A 20,523-nucleotide genomic window follows, 5' to 3' on the forward strand; every position below is an offset into this window, starting at 1 on the left:
TTTCTAAATTTGGCCAAACTAAATATTAAATACGAAAACCTGCCAAATAGCGGTGATTTTTGCAGGATTGTTCCTGCTGGTCCCTCTGATGATCTAAACAGACAATCTACGCAGGTGCCATTCCCTCATCCAAATATCAATTCAAGGGAAATGAAGTAAAAGGCAGTTAAAACAGATACAGACATCCTTAAACACACCCACACAATCATGACACCTTTCATATCTGACAATGGTTGAATTTCATTCCAAGCAGATAATTTAATGATAGTTTTAGTATAAAAAATTTTAAGTAAAACGCTCAAGCAAGGATTCAAAATCAGGGAAAGAGCAGCAGCTACAAATTTAAAATTTATTCCATAATGAGATCACCATTAACTCTGGGAGAAGACACTGGGAGAGAGCGCTGGCTTATGGAGACGAGACCTGCTAGTGGCAGGAGAGTGGGTAGGTCCATACAACCTGGTGCCATTTTCCATTCTTCCAAAGCGGTATTTTCTTGAGAACCACAAACGTGAATCGCTGCTTAAGATCATCTGATTTCAACAATGAACTTACGGTATAATTACTTTCACTTTTTCTCTGAAAAATTAGTTGAAAAGGACACAAACAATTCATAGTTTTATGTTCTAGGTGAAAAGGTACTATGGCCATATATATTTACTTTGAAAATTTGATTATGACAAGTTTCAGGTAAAAATAATTTTTAAATGGTCAATTTTTTCATTTACATATAACCAATACATCTTATTTACATGTGTAACTCAATTTTTATTCAGTTTTCTTCATATAAAGTCTATTATTTTAACTGGTATGTAACTGTTAAACACTTTTTTTATAGAAACACTATTCTCTTATTCATAGGCAGTTTTGATGATAAAAGTTTGTCTCCATAATGAGAATGAGGGCTGAATACAGTTAAAACCTCAATGAATAATATAAAGATGAACACTAGCATTAACTTCCTGTCTAGGGCCACATCAGTTATTCAAGAAGTCAATTGCCTCGTCTGCCTAAAGTATAGCTGCAACAAAACATAAGCAAGTATGCTTCTGAGGACCTTGAAAAGAGTCTGACTTAGACATTAACACTGCTTAATGCTGCTATTGATGTGAAATTCTTATACTGGGTTCATTTTTTTCTTTTCAAAGAACACTGATTTTTCTAGTGACACTTAATGTTAAAAAGGTTATCTTAGTTCTTTAACCCTCCGAGAATTGGCAGAGTTAGGAAACCAACCAAAAATATACTCAGGAGCATGAATCTGTCCCTCGTTTCTTAAGGGTTAAAGCGCAGGGATCGTTTATAACCTCTTATATAAGACACCCTATTCCACTTTTTTTTTAAAAGAAACCTTTTCTTTGGTTTCTTGTAATTTTTCAGTGAGTCTATCCTTCGTTTCTCCCATTTTCTCTGTGAGAAGCTCCTTTGTCTCTTCCATCTTATCCTGTAGATACTCCTTCACAGGAGGAGGTGTTGACATGTAGCCACGACTACGCAGATACTTCACAGTGAAGGAGGTTCCCCCCAAAGTCACGGTATATCGGGCAGGTGTTGCAATCTGAAGGAAAAAAGCAAACAGGCAGATCAATACCTGATTATGACTATTGTCACAGGCAGAAACAATGGGAAATTACTTTAATGCTTTACAATGCTAATGAAGTTGTATTCTATATGGTTCTCCCTCCTAACCAGGGGTGCTTCTTCTGTAAACTCACTTTATAAATATTTGTTACTCAGACACTGACCCAGGATTATAGACTGTTCGTTGTGGCAGCATTAAAGTCTATGACCATGTGCTAGTGAACCTGGGCAAGGGGTAGGAGGGGCGATTCGCTGGGAAATCAGAGAGGGCTCAGAACCACTACCAACAACAAAGGTACACAGATCTCTATTGCTTAAAACCCTGCCCACCCACAGACAATATCTAGAACTAAACTAGAACCAAACCACTTTACATAGTGAGAGGAAAGCATGGGCCAAGTGTTTCTTCTTGACTGAATTTAGCTTCATTTCACTTCCATATCTCTTTCCTCTGAGTTTTCCAGGACTTACACTCCTTCCTCATTACAATCTGCCCTGGGTCTGGAATCCCAACCAGAACCTCCCTGAGACCAAGTGGTAAAATGGTACATGTGTTGCAGACATGCACAGGTTTAACTCTGATCAGAGATTTAAGAGCCACAACTAAATAGTAGACAAACTGGTCAACGAGAATCTTAAAAGCAGAGTCTGTATCACACTCAGAGGCTGTTGTATTAAAATTCAGAATCGTATATGTAGGGTACCGGACACGAAAGGTCTTTCAAAGAGCTGCGTGTGCTAGCTCCAATTTTCTTCTTCATCTTCTCTTGAACTTAGCCTAACCAAGCTTTCCTTCACCCCACCCCCTCCACAAAAACTGCTGTCATAGCTGAGCAGAGTTCCATGAACCCCGAGAACCACCTGAGACAGCTTTTCGGTGCATGTCCTCCGCTTGGCTGCCAGGTCCCCCCGTCCCTGGTTTCCTTCTATATCAGAGGCTGCCCCTTTCCAGGGGTCCTTGCTGATTCCTCCTCCTGTCGCCTACCTCTGAACAGCATTCAGTGCCTGGAGCCTTTCTTTTCTCCACCCATCTCATTCCCTTGGCGGTCTTACACAGTTTTGTCTGTACTACCATCTATGTGTTGATGACTCTTAAGTTTAAATTTTCAGATCCAGCCTTATCCCTAAATTCCAGTATATAAAACCACCTACTCGTTTCCACCTGGATGTCTAACAGGATCTCAAATGTCATCTGTTCAAAACTGGCTCTTGATGTTCAATGGTCCCATTCTAAACCTCTCCTCTCAAAGTTGTCTACACCTCAGGAAATGACAACTGTATTCTTCAGTTGCTCAGGCCCAAAACCTGTTGGACAGTTTAAAAATATATCCAGAATCCACCTATTTCTTACGGCCTCTCCTGCTACCACCTTGGTCTTAGCCACTATCAGCTCTCACCTAGACCACTGCATTAACCTCCTGGCAGGCCTGCGGGCTTCTACCCTTGCCATGTTTTCAATACAGCAGCTAAAGTGATTTTGTTAAAAGAAGTCAGATGCTCAAAATTGCCCACTGACTTTCCATCTGATCCAGAGTGCTCACAACAGCCTGGCAGGCTGCCCTGATGCAGTCACTCTTTTGCCTGTGGCCCTGCTCCTTCTTTGTAGTTACATTGGTTCCTCCTGTTCCCTCATACACTCCAGGTGTCCTGCTGCCTCAGGACCTTGTACTTGGGTTTCCCCTACTAGAAACATTCTTCTCCCCCATAGCTGCTTAACTCTCTCACCTTCTTGTAACCCTCCTGAAAAACACCAAGCCACAACACAAATACACCCCCATCACCGGTTTGTTCTTTCTTCTTAGCACTTACCATCTAAATATACTGGGTGTGTGTGTTTATTTCTTTTTTAACTTTCCCTTCTTTGTCTCTCTAACCGCCTCCCACCATTAGAATATAAGCTTCACGAGAGCAGGTATTCTGTGCCATTTTATTTAATTACAGTATCCCCAGTACCTAGACTTGGCACTTGGCACACAGTAGGGGCCCAACAAGTTTTAAGCAACTCAACCAATGGTGCATTTCAAGGATAGTACAAGGGGGTTATGAGTGTGTCCTAGCCAAGGCCACAAGGTCATACTCTCAGGTTATTTATTTACTTTTTTCATCTATGCCACAACTCTTTGGGGCTTTGCCTTATCAAAGCAATAAATCTCAGTGTTTGTTGCTCTACTTAAGACTGTGGGTTACAGTAAATACTCAAGAGAATCTCCCTCCACATTTCCCACTATGCACAGGAACAGTGAGTGAGAAGAAAAGCTGCTAACAGTAATTACCTACATGTACAGTTTCACGTTTCAATCTAAACCCAACAAACATGCATTGAGCATCAATTTGCCTGCAAAGCACAATACCAAGCACACGGAAAACACAAAGAGAAAGAAGACATGATTCTAAATTCCTGGGCACTCATAATCAAATAAAGAAAACAAACTTTAAAAAATAAACGTAGTGCCCTAAGCTGGTTTGGCTCAGTGGATAAAGCATGGGCCTGCAGACTGAAGGGTCCTGGGTTCGATTCAGGTCAAGGGCACATGCCCGGGTTGCAGGCTTGATCCCCAGTAGGGGGCATGCAGGAGGCAGCCAATCAATGATTCTCTCTCATCATTGATGCTTTTATCTCTCTCCTTCCCCCTTCCTCTCTGAAATAATTAAAAATATATTTTAAAAAATAAAAGTAACACAGAGACTGTGGTATGAACTATACAAGAGCTACACACATTATGGGAGCATGGGATAAGGAGCAATTATAATTAAGGAAATGGTTTAAATCATTATCAAACAGTTTGATTTATTAAGGTTAAATTATGTCCACAAAAGCTATAAACTTGATAATTTATGAATTTAATAAATTTTAATGTTGAAAAACTCAGCAATTAAGCTTAGCTAAGTCAAAATTATAATAAGAGGAAATCTCTCAAGATTTCAGAGGATTCTAATAAGGATGACAAAATAAAGCAACTTTAGTTTTGAGTGCTATTATAAAACCATAATTTTAAGTATTTTCATATAATAAAAGTAAAATAACATCTAGTTTTCAAATGCTTTCTACCTGTTTCCTCTCTTAGTATAAAGCTACAAAGAACCTCATAATTATTTGTCAATAGAGAAAAAAAAGATTAATATGGCTTAATTCCACAATGAGTCTCTTCTTCTGAAAAAAAGACCCACAGGTGTAGAAATAGTTATTAAGATGTCACTGTCTAAATCCAGGAAAGTTATAAAGTCTATGAACTTCTAAAATAAAACATACACAACATCTAACAACTAAGTCTAATTAGGTTTATCATATAAAACAACTTGCATTAAACTTTATATTTTACTTATTAAGAAATGAACTATTTATAAACAGTAAAATAAATGCTAAATTTCACTGAATAAGAAAAATTAATATACTATGTATAGGAAAAATGTCAAAAAAAATGACTTGTACCCTAGAAATTCAGAAGTTTCATGTGATCACAGCAGATTATGAATGATCTACCTATTTTCAAGGCATCTTCCTAAACCATCATTTTATTTACACTTAAATTTTAAAAAATTTTATTGGACATGTAAGAGATGAAATGCAGTATTTTCAAAAAAGAACTATTAGGTGCTAACATTGAGTTTTCTGGGGAAATGAGCAGGTCATCGGTTAAGTGTGAGGAGTAATTAATTTCTAATAGTACCTACCTTAAACAAGGCATATGCTGTTAGGGCATTTCCACTCTGGGAATTTTTCAAAATGTTTACTATGCTGTCAGGTAACCCAATAAGCTCTAGGAAAGGAATGACATTCACTCCTCTAAGAAAGAAACAAAAAGTAATTTATATATATACATATACACATTTTAGGGATAAATAGTTTCAAAAGATTATCTGAAAACACCAAAACCAAATTTTGTTTAAACATCAGTTCTGTATTATCAAGCACTTTAATTTCACTCTAAACGAACAATATGTACACAAACACCAGTGTTGTATTATAGCTTACTGTGTGCAACTTCTGCATTTAACATATTCAAAAAAATAGAAGCATTTATCAAAGCAAAATTAATAACTTTATGTAGCCCAGGAGAAAAGGGTCAGAATCACTTACCTGATCTTAGTTTTCTCAACTAAGTATCACTTCGTTAGTTAGAATGCTCCAACTCAAACTTCAGGACCTAAGATTTTTTACCTCTAGTATTACATGCCAAACTATAATATTATTGTAAAAGCAAGTTATATAACATTACTTACTGTACTACTATGCAAAGAATAAATGATTCTAATGATATGAATAAATTATTTGATGAAAACTTCAATTATTCTAAAAGGGTGCTTCTACACTATTATCAGAAGTGAATAGGCAGGTGAACAATTACCATAAATTGCAACACATTTTTGGAGGGAGGGAGAGAAGGCAGAGAATGTCTCTAATCTGAGCTGTTAAGCCCTAATTTATTTGTAGTTTTTCTGATTATCAATATTTTATTACATTGGCACGTGCACGCATTTGCAGATATTGAGACCCTTCACCTCTAAATCAGAACAAGGCTCTTGTTCTGTGATTCTCCTACATTAACATAAAATTTCCTGAATTGATCTAGTATGTCCCTTAATGCTATCCTGTTGTGTCTCTCTAGTCTCCTTTTCTCTAGAAATGATTCCCAGGACCTTCTGTCAAGGAGGAAGGCAGCATGTCTTTCTTGACACGGAGATTTTAAGCTTTCAGTCCAGTTGCATGGTAGACTATCCCTCAATTTGGATTTGTCTGATTGTTTCCTCATGATTAGATTCTGGTTAAATGTTTTTCAAAAGGAAAACTGCATAGTTAATTCTGCACAGTTCATTTCGGTGCGTCAACAGGGGCCACATAATGGTAGTTTGTTCCATCACCGATGTTAAATTTGAGGTAGGGTTAAGGTAGGGTCCAGAGATTGTTCCACAGAACACATACTCTTTCTCTTTGTAATTCAGAAAAAAATTGCCTGGATTCATTATTATTATGGTAGTTGCAAAATCCTGATTTATTTTTAATATTAAAAAATAACTTGGTAACTGGGGAAAAGTTGTCCCTCTCTATGATTTCATTATAATACTAAGAAACCAGGGATTACTCAATAGATATGGCTGAACATCATCAAGAAAAATTACCTATCATCTACAAAAGAAAACCAGATAACTGAAGAAATCTTTGAAGAGTTTAAGGAAGATGCCAATTACAAATCCAATCTGGTTTCTTCTATCTCTACCATCAGTTCTTTTAAAAACCTCTTTCTTAGACAGAATCGTATTAAAGCAAGACTTAGTATCATAAAGACTATTCTATGGCTCTAATAGTCACAATGTACAGTAACATCCTACCATAACATGCTAATTACCTTCCAGTGCCAATAAAATTATAAAATTACTCCATTAATCATTTTCTAGTTCAGACTAAGCCCAGAATGTAAAATCTACATATTTAACAGCAATCATAAAGGGGGAAAAAGACAAACATTTGGCCAAATATAAGACAAAATGGGGTGATTAAAAAAATAAAAACTACCATAATAATAACCTCACACACCTTACATATGTATCCTTTGTAAAATACAAAAACAAGCACCTGGTTCCACTTATTTCTAAAATACTGATTTGATGACTTGACTTTATAAAAAAAACTTTTATTTTCTTTGGAATTGCTAAGTATGAAGTATCAATGAAGGTTTGATTCAAATAATATCCATTTTTGAAACTTTTTACTCTGAACTTCCCACAGCCTGACAAAAATCTCTGCTTCACAAACTGCCAGCTTTATGGATGTTCCTAGTGGCGCAGAAACACACAAGGGCAAAGGCACATTCACAGTCTGAATAAAGTGCAGTAAAAATCAGTCAGGATTTTGCCTCAGAGTGAATCTGTAGCTTTAGGACCCTAAGGCCCAAAACATGAGGCATCTAAACATAAGGACAAAACCATCATCACAGAGCTACATTTGACCAAACAGAAGACTTCTGGTTAGAAGACATAATGTATCTGCAAGTTTTTGCCAGATAGGGACAACAGTTTAGTTTAAAATAAAATCCATTACCATGCACAATTTAGAACTCCCTGAAATAAAATGTTTCAAAAGCCTGAGGTCTTGATCACTGACTTAACTAAATAAAGAATGGCATTTTGCTTTATGGTGACTAGCAAGGCAGCATGCTGGTTGTCGGAGTGACTAAAACAAACATTGGCCAGTAATGCAATGTGACTTCTAATGCCCATCCTTCAAGTTACAAATTATTTTTTCTTCTTTCTTTTAATAGTAAGCAGGCAACAAGCTAAAACTAAAATAAAATAAAGCCAGCTTCTTGTCAGTTAAATTAAAAAACAAATCACCTGTATTTAATACAATCAACTCTAATCGATATATATAAAAGCCTAAGCAACTGAACGACCAGTCAACCTGTCGCTATGACAGGCACTAACCACCAGAGGGAAGACACTCAATGCAGGAGTTGCCCCCTGGTGGCTCCCACAGCCAATCTCCTGGGCCGGTCAATTTCCCACGGGCCGCAATCACCAGCCAGGCCAAGGGACCCCACCGTGCACGAATCCATGTACTGGACCTCTAGTTTTATAATAAAATCATCTCACAATGAAAGATAAATTGCCATTTGAACATATCGTAAGTCCTTATATTTTTAAAGTATTACCTGCAATAAGATCTTACTAGAACAAATCAATTTTCAACTCCTGCAGTATTACAGATTCAGTAAAAACATTAAGGACTATGCTGGGAAGCAACAAACCCTACAAAATACAAATTTTTAGCTATGAGATGCTATAACAGAATTGGACCAGTAGTCATAACTGGGCAGCAGTGGTGGGGCTGGCACACAGATTTCGCATGCTGGCAAATAGCCAACAGACAAGTTCTGATGGGGAATGAGGTGTGATTTTTAAAGTAGACTGTCTTGTCACCATGCTTACACACAAACATTCTGCAGAAAAGAGGGGGAAGGATAAAACTGAGAGAGGTGCATTCCACAGGGGATGGCAGAATGTCACAACTGCCTCAGGTGCCAGATAGCAATGAAAAAAACCCTTAAGAATAACTATTATCACTAGGTTACTTGGGGTCCGATTTTTTAGTTATAGAAATCTTTAACTCAAGAAGGAAAAGTAAAGGAAACAAAAGTACTCTTTTTAATAGTCCAAATGAGATGATCATATTCAATTAATTAGAAATTTAGATTTCTGCCTCTAACGCCAGGAGACTGAATGCTTATTCAGGGCAACCCAAGGAAGGCAGAAGAAACAAGTATTACTCATGTTATCTTCCACAGTACTGAATTAGAAAAATCCTCAATGGCTCAAAAAAGGAAATTTAAGATGTAAAAAGCCATTAATGTGCTGTCATCATTGCCTTCAGGACAATGAGCTCACTGGGCTTGCTCAGGACCAGACCAGTACTTTTCTTGTTCGAAGGAACAGGGACAGGTTGGTACCTACTGGGTTCTGCTAGAGCAGTGATTCCCAAAGTGGGCGCTACCGCCCCCTGGTGGGCGCTGCAGCGATCCAGGGGGTGGTGATGGCCACAGGTGCATTTGTTTTAACTTTTTTTGTATTACCTTTCTATTCTGAGTTCAATAAATAGTTTCATAATTTCAAACTTCAATGTTTCTAATTTATACCTTTCTTTACTATATTTTACGAAAAAGGTAGAAACATTAATACATATATTTTTCTGTTTAATTGCTATTAAAATTTTAAAAAAATTAATTTCCAGGGGGCGCTGAGTAATATTTTTTCTGGAAAGGGGGCGGTAGGCCAAATAAGTTTGGGAACCACTGTGCTAGAGCAGTGGTTCTCAACCTTCCTAATGCTGCGACCCTTTAATACAGTTCCTCATGTTGTGGTGACCCCCAATTTCATTGTTACAAATTAAACATAATGAAAGCATAGTGATTAATCACAAAAACAATCTGTAATTATATATGTGTTTTCCGATGGTCTTAGGTGACCCCTGTGAAAGGGTCGTTCGACCCCATAGGGGTCGCGACCCACAGGTTGAGAACCGCTGTGCTAGAGGCAGAAACAAACTGGAAATTATTGGGAAGCTGTTTCTATGTGTATTCTTGCTCCAAAAGAAAGGAACAGTATTTAACAAGAAAGGAACATTTAGAAATTCTAGGTTTTACAATATTGGCAGGCTAGGCCTACTAAATTAAGTTTTTTGAAAAAGTTTATTTTATTGAGGTAAGAACACTTAACATGAGATCTATCCTCTTAACAAAATTTTAAATGTACATGAAATTAACTTCTGATAAGAATAAAAGATATGCATTGACATTTATCAGATATGAGTAATGTTAATACATAAGTCTGCAATTTGCTCAAGTTTGTGTGTATAACAGGTATTAGCCAGAATTTTGCAAAAATATCTTATGAATTTTCCACTAAAATCATACACATGGAAAAATAATGTTTTTTACATTTATGAACACTTTAAGAAATATATAAATACAAAATTTCTGGTGCAGCTAAATTTCTGAAATATGATTTATCTCTGTGCTACCCTAAATGTTGATAGGAGGTGAACACAGTGACTAAGAGCATGAGCTTTGACATCAGACTCTCAGTTTTTCTAGGAAAAACTAAGTTAATTTGGCTTATTATTAAAATCTGTTTTCTCATTATTAAGATGGGAATAATTGCACTACCTGCTTCATATGATTGCTGTGAGGATTAAATGAGGTAATACAGTTAAAAAATTTAGCAATGCCTGATGTACACAGTAAGCAAATGTTAATTATTATTAAAATGTGACATGGTTATGAAAAGTAGTCATTCTCTATCAATTAAAGACATTAAAGCATTTAAAAAACTATTTAAGGCTTTCAAAACTAGTACACTTAAGATTAACAGACTGAGGATTCTCAGAGGGAAGGCAGGGGTAGGGGGGGTAGGTGGGGAGAGATTAACCAGAGACTTTATATGCATACTGAGGCCCGGTGTATGAAATTCGTGCACTGGGGGTATGTGTGTGGGGGGGTGTTCCCTCAGTCCGGCCTGTGCACTCTCACAGTCTGGGAGCCCTCGGGGGTTGTCTGACTGCCAGCTCAGGCCCAGGGAGTGTGGGGAGTGGGCCTAAGCCGTCAGTCGGACATTCTTAGCGCTGCCGCAGAGGCAGGAAAGGCTCCTGCCACTGCCATTGCACTTGCCAGCCATGAGCCTAGCTTCTGGCTGAGAGGCTCTCCCTCTATGGGAGCGCATTGACCACCAGGGGGCAGCTCCTGCATTGAGCGTCTGTCCCTGGTGGTCAGTGTGCGTCATAGCGACCGGCCGCTCAGCTGTTCGGTTGATTTCCATATTACCCTTTTATTATATAGGATATTTATACCAACGGACACAGAAAATAGTGTGGTGAAGGCCCGGGGTGGGGGAGGGCAGGGTGGAGGGGGTTAAAGGGGAAAAAAAGGGGACATCTGTAATATTTCCAACAATAATTTTTTTTAAAAGATTAAATATTTTGATAAAACAGGGAAAGATGCTCAACCAAGCAAAAACTTACTTCATGGCTGCATAATAAAATGTTCCAAACCAAACACCAGAAGTTATTAGATGCACTGGAATCAACACTTTTCCATACTGTCTAAAAGTTCTCTTAAATCGTTGATAAAGGCTAATAGATTTGTCTTGTAACGGATCAGGCTCTTCTTTTTTTTCTGAAGGCGTTCCTGGAGATGTGGCATTGGATGACATAACCCTCTTAGAGGAAGCATCTTGCTCCCACTGTTTATAATGAAGAGCCCTCAGCTGGGGTGAAGGAGCATCGAATGGCTTCCTTTCCTTTGCAGTGCACTGTGCAGCAGATAAATGCAGCCATTGTTTTAGAGGAACCTGTACCAAAACTACTCTGGATTCAGCTGTATACAAAAGTAATGGTCCCTTTATATATTGACAGTGTCCAAAAAGACCAGCTTTATGTGGGTCCATGCATGTCCTATGTGCCAGTTGGAATACAGCCCTTGGTACATTCCATTGCATTTTGAAGAATGGTGATGGATGGATTTCAGCTTCTATAGAGAATAGATTTAAAAATTAGATTATATAGATTCCCATTTTAAACTAATCTACTTAAAAACAAGTCATTAATTATTAGGAAGTAAAAGAAAAGACATTGCCACCAAATCCACAAAATTAATGTTACGGTATACAGTTGTAACATAATGCAATTTTAAAATCTCATTAAAATACATCATTTAAATATGATAGAGTAAATGAGTCTAGCAGACATCATGGAGGGTTGTTTTGAAGTGATTTTATTACTACAAAATGGATATTTGTAAGGCTCTATTATTCTACAAAGAAGCAGTATAGTATAATGGAAAGAAGTCTTAAGATCTGGAAGCAAAAGATCTGGGCCCTAACGTCATGGGGACATAATTCCATGCAATTCCCTTTTAGACACCAAGCCCACATCCCCTAGTAAAATGATTATTTCACAGGTTGTTATAGGAATTCTATGAAATTTCTGATGCAAACATGCTTTTGTAAATTAACAAGCATCATATAAGTGTTAGTTATTACGGTCTGATGAGTAGTTATCAGTATCATTTATCCTATAATACCTTTAGACCAGCGGTTCTCAACCTGTGGGTTGTGACCCCTTTGGCGGTCAAACGACCCTTTCACAGGGGTCGCCTAAGACCATCCTGCATATCAGATATTTACATTACGATTCATAACAGAAGCAACATTACAGTTATGAAGTAGCAACGAAAATAATTTTATGGTTGGGTCACAACATGAGGAACTGTATTTAAAGGGCCAGAAGGTTGAGAACCACTGCTTTAGACTAAATTATATAAAACTGTAAATCACATGTTATTGGCTGGTGAGAAGAGAGATGGACTTTTCCAGATATCTATAACTTTTTTGTCAGTAAAGTTAAAATGTAATTTTAAAAGAACATGGGCTTTGGAATAAAATGTACCCAACAGAGTTAATAGTGGTATTATTTTGAGAAAATTAGTTGGCCTCTCTAGATATAGGTTTCCCCACTGGTATGATAGAATTTTAGTATGTATTACTATATAGCAAATCAGTTCCCCTCTCTTGGCATCAGGAAGTGCCACTGACCCCTTATCTCCACCCCACCCCATACTTGTTAACTTACTACTTCTGATAATACATTGAGAATAGATGATCTTACTTTTTTAAATTGTATACTAAACAAGAGTCAACGAGACTTGAGTTAGCACCCGAATAAATCAGCACTCCAGTAAATACAGCTACTCTACTACATTTTACACAAATATTTGTTATCTCAGTGCAAACTATTATCAAATAAAATCATCCACTAATGAATTGTTCCCTATAAAATTAGTACCCTGTCTCATCCCTCCCTAATTAATAATTAACATCAGCTCCTATCAGGCTCTCACAGATCACCCAACAACACAATGCAAATGAGTCGCAAAATGAAATTGTAAATATCTCAAAATTAGCAGGCTCCCAGGAAGTCTTTAAAGGTGATACTAGAAATTGCTACAGACAAAAGCAAAGTCAAATAACAGTCTGAAGAATCAGACCATTTAACGACCAACATGACAAGCTACAGGTGCTTCAAATAAAGAAAGGTGCTTCAAATAAATAATATTAAATGAGTAAGAAAGGCCATACAGAAAGATTAAGCCCTTAATTATTTTTACAAAACTGAATTAATTCTGAAAGCCAAACATGCTAAAAAGCTCCTCCAATATGGTAAAAGGGCTCTTGCCTTAAGAATTATGCACTAGCCCTAACCGGTTTGGCTCAGTGGATAGAGCGTCAGCCTGCGGACTGAAGGGTCCCAGGTTCGATTCTGGTCAAGGGCACATGCCTGGGGTTGCTTGCAGGAGGCAACCAATCAATGATTCTCTCTCATCATTGATGTTTCTATCTCTCTCTCCCTCTCCCTTCCTCTCTGAAATCAATAATAAAAAAAAAAAAGAATGAATTTAAAAAAAAAGAATTATGCACTAGATATTTCCTCTGCTAGGAAGTTTTTTCAAGTTAGCATGGCTAATTTGCTTCCCACAAGTCTTTGTTCAATGGCACCAGCTCTCTGATGCCTCCTTTGGCCATTCTATTTAAAATTGCAACACTGCTCCCAATCCCCTCCCTTCCAGCCCTGACATCCATCCCTATCGTCCTTACCTTGCTCTATTTGTTTCTTTTTTCATAGCACTCATCTTCTAACATCCTTTATAATTTACTTATTTATTGTGTTTACTACTAATGGTCCCACAAGGACAGAGTTTTGTTTTTCCTGTTTTGTTCACTGCTGCATCCCAGGCCCCTAAAACAAAGGCTGGGTGGCACATAGGAGGCACTCAATAAATGTTTAATAAATAATTTGATAAAGCCAACCCCCTCTTCCCGTTAAAAATGAACCAAAGTTATGAGGGGTGAATTTTCTCACCTTTAGCCTTCCCCCTCCCCGAGTTACCTGCATCCACACCCATCCAAGAATCCATTAACTTCTTCCTCAGAAAATAAAACTGTCCCTACATTCAAAGGCTAGTCCTCCACTTGTATTTTAAGCTAACTTCTTCCTGTTTTAGACTCTGCTCAACCACATTTCCCATATATATATATATATATTGCTATTCTTGTTCCTGTACTTCAACTGCCCTCTGCTCTGAGTTCTTTTCCTTCAGTATATTGATATACCATTAAGAAATGGGTTCCTTTGTAATATCTGCCCAATTTCCAATTGTCCTCACTACATTCTAGGATCCCCAGATCAGTAAAAGCAGTCCCTGATATAATTCCTGACCCACAGAGAAGAGCAATCATAGAACTCTTCACAGATCACCAAGGATGCTGGGGCACCTCTCACAAATTTACTTCTCAAAATCATGTGAAATCACCTCCAAAGGTGAGTGAACAGGTTTTACATATAAATCCACTCTATCATCCCAGTCTCCCTTAGATCCTTTCCTTTATAGTATACCAAGGCAGGTCTGGCATTTTAACTTTATTTAGCATAGGTCACCTTTGGTCCATGTTTCAACCAAACTGTTAGAGCCCTTTCTAACCCCCCAAGCTATAACAGTGAATACAAAGTCTCTGCTTAGTGCTCCTCTATGAATAAATTCAGCCTGATCTAACTTTATGTTTCTTTCACAAGTATTCCACACTTTTGATATCCATCCCCACACATATTCCCCAGAGATCTATCTGTGGCATTTTCTAAAAATCAGTTTTTAAGGGTGCAGCACACCTCTTCATGGGTCACACTTTGCAGTTGACCCTTGGAGGCCTGCTGAGACTGAAGTCGAGTTATAGGTCTAGAACAGTGATGGCGAACCTATGACACGCGTGTCAGAGGTGACATGCGAACTCATTTTTTTGGTTGATTTTTCTTTGTTAAATGGCATTTAAATATATAAAATAAATATCAAAAATATAAGTCTTTGTTTTACTATGGTTGCAAATATAAAAAAATTTCTATATGTGACACGGCACCAGAGTTAAGTTAGGGTTTTTCAAAATGCTGACACGCCGAGCTCAAAAGGTTCGGCATCACTGGTCTAGGAGCAAGGGAAGAGTGGTAGAGGCAGTTCTTGAGAATCAGCAATATCTTGCAAGGCAATTACCTCAGGAAAGGCCATTACAGGTTCTTCAGTCAAAGCATGTTAACTTCCTCAAACAGGTGGCAAAAAAGACTGATCAAAATTTAGGGGCTCAGTACCCTATTCCAAATTTGAGGATCTTATTCCTTCCCAATCAATGCCCTCATTTTAACAGCAGACACACTGTCGGTTGAGATTTCATTTTGTATTATAATTCAGCCACTTTGCAGGATGAGGCTCTGGGTTTGGTTTTCAGCAATCTCAGCTCTGTAACAGTGCAGGGGCAGGAGGCGGAAAGGTTTCTTTAGAGAGGACACAGAAACTTTCAGGTCAATTATGCAGAACTTGAGCTGGGAATTTGAAGACTTGAGGCTCCTCCTTTTTTCCCCCCACTTTTCCCAACACAGTTAGGAGCAACCAGTCAGTCTCATTAGACTTGTTGACAAAAATGTCATCCAGAACCCTGTCTTTGCCCTGGCCGTTTTTGCTCAGTGGATAGAGCGTTGGCCCTCGGACTGAAGGGTCCCGGGGGGTTTGATTCCCAGTCAAGAGCACGGACGAACCAGGCTCAATCCCTCATGCAGAAGGCAACTAGTTGATGTGTGTCTCTCTCACATCGATGTTTCTCTCTCTGTGTCCCTCACCCTCCTTTCCACTCTCTCTAAAATTCAATGGAAAAATACCCTGGAGTGAGGATTATCAACAACAAAAAAACAGAACTCTGTCTTTTGTAAGTATTTAAGTAGGAGTATCCAATGGTGATATTCTGTGTATCTCTATTGCCCCCTCAGACCTTGGACTACCAGTGCCCTTTACCACTGGTAGCCATTACTGCCTTTAAATCTAATCAGATTTGGGAACCAATTACAGAACACCATGACCAATTCAGATAACTCATTCTTTTAAAACAAATTTTTAAATGTATTTTAGAGACAGGAAGGGGGGGGAGAGAAAAAAAAACCATGGATTTTTGTTCCACTTATTTATGCATTCATTGGTTGATTCTTGTGACATGACTGGGGATCAAACCTGCACAGATAACTCATTCTTTTTTAATGTTTTTATTGATTTGAGAGAAAGAGGAAGAGAGAGGGAGAGAAACATTGATATGACAAAGAAACAGACTGGATGCCTCTCGTAGGCACCCAACGAGGGATTGCACTCGAAACCTTGGCATGTGCCCTAACCTGGAATTGAACCTGTGACCTTTCAGTGCATGGGAGGACACTCAACCAACTGAGCTACACTGGCCAGTGTGATAATTCAGTCTTAAGATTCTGTTCCTCTAGAATAAGTATGTCAAACCCAAAGGCTAACACAGGCCAAACAAACAAGGTTTAAGTTTATGTGGGCCGAAAAAAAAAACAAAAGCTTCAATTTTCATAGAAACAGGTTTGTTTGTTTTTTAAATATATGTTTAACTGATTTTTTACAGAGAGGAGGGGAGAGGGATAGAGTTAGAAACATCAATGAGAGAGAGACATCGATCAGTTGCCTCCTGCACACTCCCTACTGGGGATGTGCCCACAACTAAGGTACATGCCCTTGACTGGAATTGAACCTGGGACGCTTCAGTCCGCAGGCCAAAGCTCTATCCACTGAGCCAAACCAGTTATGGCTAGAAATGTAGGTTTATTTCGATAGAGACATGTTGAATACAAACGGCTGCAATAAATGAGTGATCGTTAACAAAAAATAGAACTTTTTTTCAAAATATATTTTTATTGATTTCATAGAGGAGGGGAGAGAGGGAGAGAGATAGAAACATCAATGATGAGAGAGAATCATTGATTGGCTGCCTCCTGCATGGCCCCTACTGGGGACTGAGCCCGAATCACAGGCATGTGCCCTGACCAGGAATTGAACCTGTGACCTCCTGGTTCCTAGGTCGACACTCAACCACTGAGCCCCGCTGGCCAGGCAATACTACAATCTTAAGAATTCTTTCTTCTTGAGATACTTCAGTTTGAAATTAAGGCCTTTAATTGATTTGATAAGATCCACCCACATTATTGAGGGTAATCTCTTTTAGTTAAAGTCCATTGATTTTAGATGTTAATCACATCTTCAAAATACCATCACAATAACACTTAGATTAGTGTTTGATTAAATAACTAGGTACTATAGCCTAGTTAACATATAAAATGAATCTCTAAACATAATAAACTTAGAGATTTCTCAACCAATCTTACTTTCAGCTTTTAAATCTTTTAAATAAGACTATCTTATGTGATCCAAAAGGCAGTAAAATTTTAGTAAGGGCACTTTGTGAGTGGACTGGAGGGACAGTCCTTCCTCCAAGACTTTTTAGAGAAACAAACCTTCCATAAACCACCTTTCTTTCTTACCTCCAAGAATATCATTCTTAGGAAGCTACAACATTGTATCTACATTTTAAAAACTGTGTTTATATTTCAAAAATGCGATCTTCACTCTGGTAGGTTGCTCAGTGGTTAGAGTGTCAGAGTGCTGATGGAAGGGACATGGGTTCGATTTCCCTGTCAAGGCATGGACCTAGGTTGCAGGTTTTATCTTGGGCCTGGTTGGATCATGTGCAGGAGGCAACCAATCAATGTGTCTTTCTCACATCAATGTTTCTCTTTTTCTCTCTTTACTCCTCCCTTCCTCTCTCTCTAAAAATCAATGGGAAAAAAATATCCTCGGGTGAGGATTAAAAAAAAAAGTGATCTTCGACTCTACACCAGAAATTACACTTTAAAATTGCAAGTCAGAGTGTTCTAACTTTGAGAACCAATGACTTAAAAAGCGGAATGGTAACTACTAAATCAGTTGCTTGCCTTTACTCTGACCAGAAAATTTACAAGTTGCTACTTCATTTCTTTCACGGATAAAATATAATTTAAACCAGGAGAAATCTAAACCAGGTGGTGTGAGTGGGTGAATAGTGGGCCAAATAATCAAAACAGCACATAAAGCAATCTTAAAACGGGTTGAAGTAATTCGTCTGCACTTTTATAACAAGTTGCTTTTTAAAGACCTTTCTTGGCAATTCATTCATTCAATTAGCAAGCACCACTATGAGGCAGGCACTATTAAAGACACTCAGGTTAAATCCCTGAACAAAATAATGATCCTGTCTTGGGGGATCTTATACAACTATTTTTTCTCTGAACATTAAACATCAAGCATTAAGAATAATCAAAATATTTTCTGAAAATCTACTGTTTGTCAGCCAATTTTTAGTTCTGAGTTTGGCTTTCTAAGCAGACACTGTTTCATCATTAGCATAGTCTGGTCTTTGGAGCTAGACCGCCTAGGTCCAAATCCTAGTTCCACTAATTCCCAAATGCACAACCTTGGCCAAGTTATTTAAGAGTGCGGGAAACGAGTTAAGTCGGCTCGCGTGAATTGCGCGTACTCGGCGGGAGCCGTCTTAACTCGGTTCATATAGATTTGCGGTGGAGTGCGGGAAACGTGTAAACTCGGGCCGATTGTAACTGCGTATTACCAAATATTTGTTTGTTTGCCATTCACAAAGATACCTACCTGCGTATGCGAACCGTTTCATACCCATTGGGGTAATAGGTATCATAAAAATCCCTGATTTTGCGCGGGAAACCTAAATAATTGCCCGCGCCATCTTATATTTTGGCGGGAAATTCACCCGACACCGGAGTATTAACCTTCATCTCTAACACAAAAATAATCATAACTATCCCACTGGATTATGTAAGAATCGAATGAGTTCAAATGTGTAAAGCACTTAATCTGGCTGTCACGCAGAAGGTACTAAAATATCAGCTACTTTAATTTTAATTCAATTTCCAGAAAAACAGATATTATACTTAGTAATAATGGGAAAAATAACACCAGCAGTAACTTTCAAAACATTTTTACCTGGTGGTCCATTTACTCTCTCCATTATTACTATTTTCAAGAGTTCTTCTATTCTCAACTGAATTTACATGCCTTCCAGTTGAGCTTTATAAAAACTACAAAACGTGAGCTCTACATATCTCATGCACACCATCAATCCATGGTGGAGTTTGTGTAAACACATAGGAAGAAGCATTTAATCTAATAAGAAAATTTAAAAAAAATTTTCCCCCTAAAATTGTTAAAAACAGGCCTCATTCATTCTTGGGTCCACATTTTAGAAGTGACAGGGCTGTAAAGGAAGTACACGCTGCGAATGTTGCCTTCCCCAAAGCGAAGTCTACTCATTAACACAACTGCCCTTACTGACCAGTCGGCAGGCCAGCGAAACACTCTTTCAAAGCTGCTTGTAAAGGGATTGATTTTGGGAAAGTATAATTCAAGATGGACTGCAAACGTGCTCACGTTCTTACACCACGAAGGTGGGGAGGTGCTGAGGCACAATCAAGTTCCTATGTCCACACGTCAATCACCTTAGCCCACCGGGTCGGTTGTGACCCATCTCCGACTCTCAACTACGGAGCGTCCCGGTCTCAGTACAGTAGGTGCCTTCGCCTCTCCAGTGCACAGCCGGGGATGGATGGACAAAGAAAGTGCTGTCTCCCGCAACCCTCCCATATCAAAGTGCAGGCAACACGGACGACCGCGCTACGAGGCTTTTCTCTAGACGAGGTGAGGGCCGCTCTTTCTCCAGAATCTCACAGCCCAGAAAGGCCTCCCTCGAGGGAGGTCTGGTGCCACTTCCCAAATAGGGCGATAGGGAACGAGCTGCTAATCCCTCGGGAGAAGTTAAGATGTTGCCCAAGACAACTCCGATGGCGGGGGCGCCCAGACCCCTCCTCGGCAGGCTTCCGAGGAAGGGAAGAGCAGAGGGTGCAGAGTTACAGAGCAGAAAGCTACAACACAGTCCCAAAGGCAGATGTGCAAGGACACCGGCCCGACAGAGAAGGGCGGGGGTGACCTCTTTCGGCCGCAGCGGTGGTGGGGCGGGCCAGTCCGGATCCCCGCAGGTGGCCCTCGGCCACAGCCCGAGGGGCCGGGCAGGGGTCGGGTTCGCGCCCGGGTCTGCTCCCCAACGCGAACCGGGTTGAAGGTGCCCTCTTCACCCCTCCCGTTGCCCTTAAAGGTCTTGGGCCCAGGCTACCTCTTCGGACGTTGAGGCCGCCGCCGCTTCCCGCCGCGCAGGCCGGACGACAGCTCCTCTGAGGCCACAGCGGTGTCACTCAACAGAGTGATCCGGCCGAGCGTGGGTCGGGACACTGGAACCCGCCGAGCTCAGGTGGACGCTCGCCTCCCACCACCCCTGGCCCCACCAGCCGCGCCCACTAGCAACGTGCTCGCGACTGCTCGACCCGCCGGCGCGTCCCGGAGCACGCCGCTGCGCGCAGCACGATGGGACTTGTAGTTTCGGCGCGAAGGTCGCGCGTCGCTCCACTCTCGGTCGAGAGCGACGTCACGTGACCAGCGCCCTCCCCGGAAGTGGCGT

At 39.6% G+C, this 20,523-nt stretch overlaps 1 protein-coding gene across 2 annotated transcripts; it reads right to left on the reverse strand.

The window, feature by feature from the left end:
- Positions 1–238: 238 nt before the first annotated feature.
- On the reverse strand, positions 239–20,350 carry FAM210A (family with sequence similarity 210 member A). Of its 2 annotated transcripts, none has more exons than XM_070420725.1 (4): positions 20,182–20,350; positions 11,090–11,597; positions 5,254–5,365; positions 239–1,558 (listed from the first exon to the last, which is right to left on the reverse strand). In XM_070420725.1, exons 2-4 carry the CDS (start codon positions 11,563–11,565, stop codon positions 1,325–1,327), a joined length of 822 nt encoding a protein of 273 aa, XP_070276826.1. In that variant the 5' UTR covers positions 11,566–11,597; positions 20,182–20,350; the 3' UTR covers positions 239–1,324. The 2 variants fall into 2 exon arrangements, with proteins under 2 accessions (XP_070276826.1, XP_070276825.1); XM_070420724.1 differs by lacking the exon at positions 20,182–20,350 and adding an exon at positions 18,999–19,120.
- Between the last annotated feature and the right edge of the window lie 173 nt (positions 20,351–20,523).

The sequence above is a fragment of the Myotis yumanensis genome, unplaced genomic scaffold (assembly GCF_028538775.1).
Source record: "Myotis yumanensis isolate MYYU_CA2020_CCGP unplaced genomic scaffold, mMyoYum1.0.hap1 SCAF_7, whole genome shotgun sequence".
NCBI lineage: Eukaryota > Metazoa > Chordata > Mammalia > Chiroptera > Vespertilionidae > Myotis > Myotis yumanensis.

Bases quoted from the DNA above. Each gene is read 5' to 3' on its own strand.
- FAM210A (XM_070420724.1), bottom strand. From the start codon at position 19,023: ATGGAGAGAGTAAATGGACCACCAG. The intron at 11,598-18,998 runs GTAAAAATGTTT...TATTCTCTATAG, and splicing joins GAGAGTAAATGGACCACCAG to AAGCTGAAATCCATCCATCA. The intron at 5,366-11,089 runs GTAAGTTTTTGC...TTTCTTTCTTAG, and splicing joins TTTTATTATGCAGCCATGAA to AGGAGTGAATGTCATTCCTT.